This window comes from Topomyia yanbarensis, chromosome 3 (assembly GCF_030247195.1).
Source record: "Topomyia yanbarensis strain Yona2022 chromosome 3, ASM3024719v1, whole genome shotgun sequence".
In the NCBI taxonomy this organism is placed as follows: Eukaryota; Metazoa; Arthropoda; class Insecta; order Diptera; family Culicidae; genus Topomyia; species Topomyia yanbarensis.
In genome coordinates this window covers 385931671-385940371 of record NC_080672.1, presented here as the reverse complement: position 1 = coordinate 385940371, position 8701 = coordinate 385931671, and the positions used below count along the sequence as shown (strand labels likewise).

Below are 8701 nucleotides of genomic sequence, written 5' to 3'. Positions count from 1 at the left end.
CCCTCCGGGCCTCGGAAAAAATCTTGAAAGTTTGAGCGAATTCTATACATTTCTTTTATAAGAAATGTAAAAAGGTTTCTGATTTTATTCGTTTTAAATAAAACTAGTAAATATGGATATTAGTCGAAGAGAGTTGGCGAATTTGCTTATTGCTGGTAAAAAGACAGATGAACTGCTTAAGTTCATTACAAGTAGTAATCCAAATGTAAAATTGAGACTTGTTAGTGCTCGGAAGAAAATAAAAATCTTCATGTTGGAATTTAGAAGGTTGTGGATTCGGAGTAAGCGCACGCAAATTCGGTTTGAGCTGGAAAATTTTGTGTGGCTTGAAGGAAAGCTAAGATTCGAAGTCGAAGGTAAAGGTAAAGGCCGAAAGAGGAAACCATTTTCCGAAATATGTCGCAGAGCCAAAATAAAAAGATTAGGAAAGTTGCGCGATAAGTATTCCACGGAAGAACTTGGTTGAGCGTCAGCCGTCAACGCTAATTCTACTGGTTTCCGTTTAGTTGGCAGACAAATCGAACGATTGTCGAAAAGTCCCGTCAGATCTACCGTAGAGAATTTAGGATCTATGGCTGTCCCGATTGCAGAAGCGTTTACTGCGGAGGAGGCACTTAGATTTATTTGTGAAAATGATTTTTCTAAGGCGCAGTACCAAAACATACGCAGCTCAGTTATGCAGAAGGGTTTGGACATTTATCCCGCGTATAATAAAATAGTAGAAGAAAAGAAACTATGCTATCCGATCGGTATGTACTATTCTCAAAGATTCGTCCCTGAATCAACAATTTTTTTCAGGAATTTCTGTTCAGCCTTCTTGTGCGTATGTTCCCCTTCAAGCTCTTGTTAACCATACCGTGGAACGACTCATCTCGTTTCTGAATATTGGAGTTCTACCACTGCATCCTGAGGATAATACGTTTGTTATCTTTAAGTGGGGCTGCGATGGAAGCAGCAACCATTCCCGGTAGGCAACATTATTTTTCTTCTAAACTTTGACTGACAGTCTCTTTTCCACTTGAACATAGATACAAGCAAATGTGCGTTGACGAAGATGAAAATGGAGAACTATTCGAGTATAACGATTCGCATATATTTGCTCTATCTATAGTACCTTTACGTGTAGTTAGTCGCCGGAAAGATGAGTCAAGAGATTGCATTCTTTGGAATAATGATTTTCCATCTTCAGTATCCCTGTGCCGACTAGTAAAATTAATTTTCAAGAAGGAAAATCCTGAACTAACAAAGGATGAAGTTGCCGCGATGAACAACTCGTCAATCTTGATGATCTTGATGACGTTTTCAAGAGACTTCTTGTTTCATCAGATCCTATAATTTCTCTTAAATGTAAACGTCGAATTCAACGAGCACCGCTGGATATACCTGAAAATGCAATGCATCTACTTTTGAATTAATTGGCATTGAATAAATTCTCCTTATATAAATCATAAATTGTTGTCATAGCCAAATTATTTTTAATGAACACTGTTATACCGAATTTCGGACCACACACGACACTGCGCAAATTTTCACTACTAATTTATTTAATTGCTATTCACAGAAGGAAGGACGCACATTAACACTGATCACGTAGACTGCTTATTTATAACTGGTGCCGATGATAAAGTCATTGATCATGCAGTGCGATGAGAGCGAGAACAAGTTGAGCGGCGGGTAAAAGGCTGTGCTCACTGTGATCGACGGGTGGGTGATCTCCACTGAGATAAGGGAGTAATTGTACTGTGGGATCGTGCTGTGGGGTAAACGTACCGGTTTCCAACATACCGGCCCCTTTGAAATCTCTCCGATTTCAATCGAGATCCTATCCAGCCACTCAACTTCACTGGTTTCTCTGCTACGTGCTGCTCGATGCTGCTGTGGTGGACCATCGGCGTCGAGGACGGGAGACTTGCACTCGACTCCGTCAACTGCTATGCAGCCGGCGTCGATAATGCAAGACCCGAGCGACTTCGCTGATCCTACCACTTCTACTGCTGCTGAATCAACTGCTTCGGCTGTTGGAACTACTACCTTGTTCGAATTCTTTCGATTCTCTTCGGGCTTCCAGCTAAGGGTACCTGTATGGACGGGGAAACAGATCACTACCTGATGGCATGAACAAATGGGATGCTACTTAACTTGGATGAATTTTGGGGTGACAGGCTCCGATTACGCAAACCAGAACCGCGTCACCCCGGATTGCTTCGTAGCTGGAACCCTGCTCACCACTTCAGACGTGTGGCTTGCTGAATGTTGTAGTGTGATATTGGAACGATGATGGTATACTATTCAAAGTTATAGGCGTTAGAACGGAGGCTTCGGGGCTTCCGAGTGCACAGGCCTTGATGATATGCTTCGCAGGTAGTAACTCAGGGTGAAACGCAGGCCAGATGGTGATGAAGAGATGAATTTAATGTGGACAGCAGCGTTGAGAGTTGATTCCGAAGATCTGCGAAGGAATAGCCCGACTTAAGTCTAGAACTCGAGGGTAAACGGGTTACACGTAACTTAAATGTAGCCCCCTGGCTAGGTAATGGAAGTTAGTTCCACTCAGATGCCAAAGTTTGCCCCTTGGGGGCGTGAATACGCATTTGTTTCAGCGTAGCATCCTTTAAGAGTGCCGTGGAATTTTGTTGGAATGTAGTAACGGATGACGGTTCTACGGAGTCATCATTAATACCAGGACCGATTCTCTAGTTAACGGTTGACGACACATCACATCTGTTGGAAAGTGTAAAATGGTTGGAATCCAGACAACAAATTTGGATGTATAACGTAACTTAATTGTCGGCCCCCGTAGCGTGTGCGGTAGAATGTACCACACGCTGCCGACAGTTGCCCCGATAGGGGCTGTAGTACTTAATACAGTTGCCGTCAGATGACGAGAGTAGATGGGCATTGATCTTGCAATACTTCTTGCGCAGCGACTATCCCGGGAAAACTAAATAGATGCTCGCAACCCTACCGGAGGAAAAGCAAACCAGTATGATCCGTTGATATATTTCGGTGGGTTGAACGTAACTTATGTTTCGCCCCCTGGCATTCACGGCTACGAAGTGCCGCTATCTGCCAAATATGCCCCAGTGGGGGCTTACAATTCATCGTTGAGAAGTGGTTGTGAGGCCTGATACTCATTGTCCTGGATGGTGCGATTTTGAGGATAGTAGACTCCAGTAGAATAGAATTGATAATTTGATAGACTTATTGTTTAACTTAATGAAATTGTGTACTTTGGGCGGATGTTGCGACACCCAAGTGCTAATTGCACATAGAATTAAGCCTCCTCTGGGGTAGATAACGCTCTGTTATCGCGAATCGGAAGAATGCACACCTTAGAGATTCCTCTCTCATATACGCCGTCCTTTGTACGAATTGCCACCACGCGTACGTTGCCATCGGGGCCGGCGATGACGTTTGTAACCCGACCCAATCGCCATTTGAGCGGTGGTAGATTGTCATCCTTTATTAGAACCATTGTGCCTACAAAAATGTTGTTCCGTTGGCGAGTCCATTTCGTTCGATTGTGAAGATCGGACAGGTATTGCGTGGACCATTTTTTCCAAATCCGTTGAACGACATCTTGCGACCTCTGCCAAATAGTTAATCTGTTGTCCGGGATATCCTCCAGGCTCGGTTCGGGAACTGCCGTTAACGGTCGTTGGATCAAGAAGTGACCGGGAGTCAGAGCTTCGAAATCTGATGTGTCGTTACTGATTGGAGTTAGTGGCCGACAGTTAAGGATAGCCTCGATCTGTGCCACTACGGTCTGCATCTCGTCGTGCTGAAGAATTCGATTACCGATTGTGCGCTTGAAATGCCCCTTGAAGGATTTCACTGCCGCTTCCCAAAGACCGCCAAAGTTTGGCGATCTTGGAGGGATGAATCGGAACTCTATTCCGTCGTGCTGGGCTCCTCGTGTTATTGTTTGCTGAAATTGCTCGTTGTTAAAGAGTTGAGACAACTCGTCAAGTTCACGTTTGGCGCCGACGAAGTTGAGAGCATTATCACACATCACCAACGCAGGTATCCCTCTTCGAGCTACGAACCGCTTGAAAGCAGCGAGGAAGGCTGCACTTGTCAGGTCTCCGACAAGCTCTAGGTGAACAGCCTTTGTTACCAGACATACGAAAATCGAGACAAAATATTTTCTTGGAGCAGTTCGTCGGATGGGGTAAACTACCTGAAACGGTCCGCAATAATCGACACCTACTTTTAGAAATGGTGGTGCAGGAGTAACTCGCTCAGAAGGTAAATCAGCCATCAGCTGGTCTAATACCCGCGGTCTGCTGCGGAAACACGACACGCATTCGTGAATAACTGTGTTAGTTAAACGTCTGATGCGGGTAAGCCAATATCTTTCGCGGACACTAGCAATCAAGAGCTGTGAGCCTGCGTGAAAATGTTTCAGATGATAATGTACTAGAATGAGTTTACTGAGTGGGTGGTGGTGACTGAGGACGAATGGATGTTTTCGGGATGTCGATACTGGTGCATGGCGCAGACGGCCACCAACTCGCAAGAAACCTTCAACCAGAGTGGGATGGATCTGGATTATTTCTGAAGATGATGATACTGGTTTTCCTTTCTGTAGTGCGGTAATTTCGGCAGAAAACGATTCCTTCTGCGAGAGACGAACTAGAGCCAACATAGACTGTTCGTGTTCACCATGACTAAGGCTTCCAATTTTTCTGCTTCCGTTTGCGCGTTGTTGTTGGATGTTGTGGATGAAACGACGAATGAGTGCCACTATACGAATGAGGTCGGAAAGCGATGATCGTAATGCAAAGATATCACTAGGTTGATTTGTCGTCGCCGGCAGTGCAACCGACTTCTCCTCCAACAATGAATGGTCAATCTCTTCATTTGGCGTCTCTACCTTCCAAGTGCTGCGATCTTGGAGCATCCACAACGGTCCATCAAACCAAACTCTCTGATACTGCAGCTGTGCCGGGGTCATTCCGCGCGAAATAATGTCGGCAGGGTTTTCAACTCCTGCCACATGATTCCATGAACTACCCTTAGTAAGGTGCTGGATCTCCGACACACGATTCGCCACAAACATCTGCCACCTGGATGGTAGTGACGCTAACCAGTACATCACAATCGTTGAATCGGTCCAGAAGTACGCAGTATGTTGAATTTTGATGCTGTCACGAACCTTATCATACAGATGACTAAGCAGCAGAGCGGAAGATAACTCGAGACGAGGAATAGTCTGTTTCTTCTTCTTTCGTTTCAAATCTTCTAGTGGTGCGACTCTGGACTTCGCTGCTAACAACCTAACCTCCACTTTGCCATCTTGAGCCGTACAGCGCACGTATAAACAGGCACCGTAGGCCTTCTCGGATGCGTCGCAGAAGCCATGTACCTCGACCGACAACAAATTTGCCCGAAACGCCACCCACCGAGGAACCGACAGCGATGACAAGGCAATGAGGTTCCTCCTATATTCCTGCCAGAAGGACTGCATTTCTTCCGGTAGTGAGTCATCCCAATCGCATTGATGTTTCCACAGTTCTTGGAGAAAGATTTTTGCTATGACAACCACTGGTCCAACCAAACCAAGTGGGTCAAACAAACGAGCTGCATCAGCAAGAACCGTTCGTTTAGTGATCACGGCGGCATTACTCCAAACTGGTGAATGGAAAAGGAATTTGTCGGAAGTAGGTTGCCATAATAAACCTAGCGTTTTAACTGGAGAACTCGACGAATTCAAGTCAAGAGTCGCACGATCATCCAATAAAGAGTGCGGTAAATCAGCCAAAACCGCAGGACAGTTGGAATTCCACTTCCTCAATGTGAAACCACCGGAATTCGTTAGCTCAATCATCTCCCTTGTCAATTCCTTACCGTCTTCGATGTTGTCTGCTCCCGATAGCATATCGTCGATATAGAAATCTTCTTTCAGCGCACGAGCCGCACGTGGAAACGATTCCACTCCATCTTCAGCCAACCGCTGCAAGCACTTGGTTGCCAAATAAGGAGCGGATGCTGTACCATAGGTGACGGTCGTCAACTGTAACATACGGACTGGTTCGCTAACTGAATCCCTCCATAGAATACGTTGAAGATGTTGATCAGCCGGTTGTACCATCACCATTCGGTACATTTTTTCGACATCGGCAACGACAGCGATTGGATGAAGCCGAAAGCGAATAATAATTGAAAGCAGATCTTCCTGAACTACAGGACCGACCATTAAAGCATCGTTTAACGAAACTCCAGATGAAGACTTGCAAGAGCCATCAAACACTACTCGGAGTTTAGTCGTTGTGCTGTCAGGCTTCAATACTGCATGATGGGGGAGATAGAACACGGGATATTTGTCGGTTTCGCTCGTAACCTCCTTCATGTGACCTAGTCGTTGATACTCGCGGATAAATTCAGCGTAACTTAACATCAAATCAGGATTCGACTGGAACCGCTTCTCTAATCCAGCGAATCGACGCATGGCAATCGTTTTCGAATCACCAATCTGCTGAACGATGAATTGTCGCTTCGGCAAGGACACGACGAATTTTCCGCTGTCGTCGCGCGCAGTAGTCTGATCGAACAGTCTCTCACACGCTGTCTCCTCAACTGACTGTGTGCTGTTTGTTCGACACGTCTCTAGTTCCCAGAATCTTGTCAGCAACTTATGAATATCAATCGTTGTACACGATAATGACACTACTGGTTGCAAATTTCTCGACTGATGTGAAACTCGTCCCGCAATAATCCAACCGAACACTGTATTTTGAAGTATGGGTCCATCGATTGAAATGTTCGACCGACCTTCCGAAAGCAACTCGAAGAAATGCTCGGCTCCGATGATCATGTCGATCTGTCCTGGTTCAAAAAACTGGGGGTCTGCAAGAATTAGATCCGCTGGGAGAGTCCACTGAGATACGTTGATTTTTTGAGTCGGCAGGGTTGTCGTAAGCTCCGAAAGAACGTAAAAGTTCATGGCTCCAATGAACGATGATATTTTCGATAATCGCGGATGGATGGTAGCGTGGACCAATTTCCGCGAAATGGCGGTGGCACCACCAATCCCTTGTACAGCAAGATTTTCTGAGGTGGAACGAAACTTCAATTTCTGACAGAAGTTCGATGTCATGAAACAGAATTGGGAACAAGAGTCTAGTAATACTCGAGCTAGTCGTGTATTGCCGAACTGATCTTGGACATGTACGACAGCAGTGGATAACAAAACCTCTTGTGTGTGTGTACGGGTGCTGGAAGGCAGGGCCACGGTGTTGTTTATTGTGCATGATTTACTTGTGGTGGGCAGTGGTTGAGTGTGCATGTTTTGCGATTGTGTAACAGGGAGAGAGTTTGTGGATGTTTGAGCTGTATTGCTGTGGGTCGGTTGGCTTTGGGTTGGAGGTTGTGTCTGTGGTTGCTGCTGATTGGCTACTACGTGTGTGTTCAGCGCTTGTAGAACGGAGGATTGTGATTGCAGGACAGACGACTGTAACGATTCCGGGTGCAGCAACGAATGATGTTTTCTTTGGCAATGGTGGCACGAACCTCTATTGCAGACACGAGCTTGATGTCCTAATGATAGACAGTTTAGGCACAGTTTTAATCTCCGAACTGCTTCGTTGCGCTCCGCGACTTCCATCCTTAAGAACTTGGTGCAGCGAAAGGCGGAATGGAAGGCTTCACCGCAGAATTGACACTTGCCATAGGATTGAACAACGGAATGACTAACGCCTACTCTTGTTCTCTCTTCTATAACCGAAGATGTTTGTACTGGAGTAATGGATTGAAGAACGGAACAGTGATTTCGCAGAAATTGTATCAATTTTTCATAACTGGGCACATCCTTGGAATTGTGATACGTTTCCCAGTGGCGTAGTGTAGAAGCATCTAGGCGTGAACAGATCATATGAACTAGAATGGTGCTCCAATTGCTTGTGTTTTCTCCCATCTTGTCCAACATTAAAAGATTCTTTTCAAAATCTCCGATGAGTTTGTTCAGCGTTTCGTAGTTTTCCCTTTTCATAGCCTCCACCGAAAACAAAGAGTCCAAATGCGCTTTGACGATAAGCTTCGTGTTTTCATACCGTTTTTCCAGCATACACCAGGCCACATCATAATTAACGGATGACATTTCCACCGCGCTTATCTCCTGCAGGGCTTCTCCAGCGAGTGACGACTTCAGATAAGTGAATCTATCCATGGTCGTTAGTTGATGATTTTCGTGAATCAGACTCCTGAACGTGTCGCGAAAAGTGACCCATTCTTTAATTTTGCCACTGAATGTCGGCAAACGAATATCTGGAAGCTTCACTCTGGAAAACCCAACAGCCGTATCTTGCGAGGTCGAACAGTGACCAGCTGTTGCACTACCGAACATATCCGCCTTCCAATGTACGAGTTCACTCTTCAAATGACAATACTGATCCTCAATATCCAACATTATACGCACATTCTCATCTTCTCTAGCTTCTGCCAACGTTTCTAGTCGCTCTGCACGCTCTTCATCCGACTCCTTCGTATCTGCTTCAGACAAGTATGAAACATTATCCGTTAGCAGCTCGATTTTCCTACGGACCACGTGGAACTCACTAAACGCCATATCTAGTCTCTGAAGACGAATATCAAGTTGACTGGCGTGTCTTTCTGCGTCGAAGGTATCCAGAAAGTGTTGAATTGCATCGAATGTCTTTCGAAGGTTCCGCTCCTGCTTCTTCAGATCTCGTAGTTCAGCCAT

General features: G+C 45.4%; 1 protein-coding gene across 1 annotated transcript; it reads right to left on the bottom strand.

Moving 5' to 3' along the window:
• Positions 1–3274: 3274 nt before the first annotated feature.
• On the bottom strand, positions 3275–8701 carry LOC131688284 (uncharacterized). Its single transcript, XM_058972474.1, has one exon. It carries the CDS (start codon positions 8699–8701, stop codon positions 3275–3277), a length of 5427 nt encoding a protein of 1808 aa, XP_058828457.1.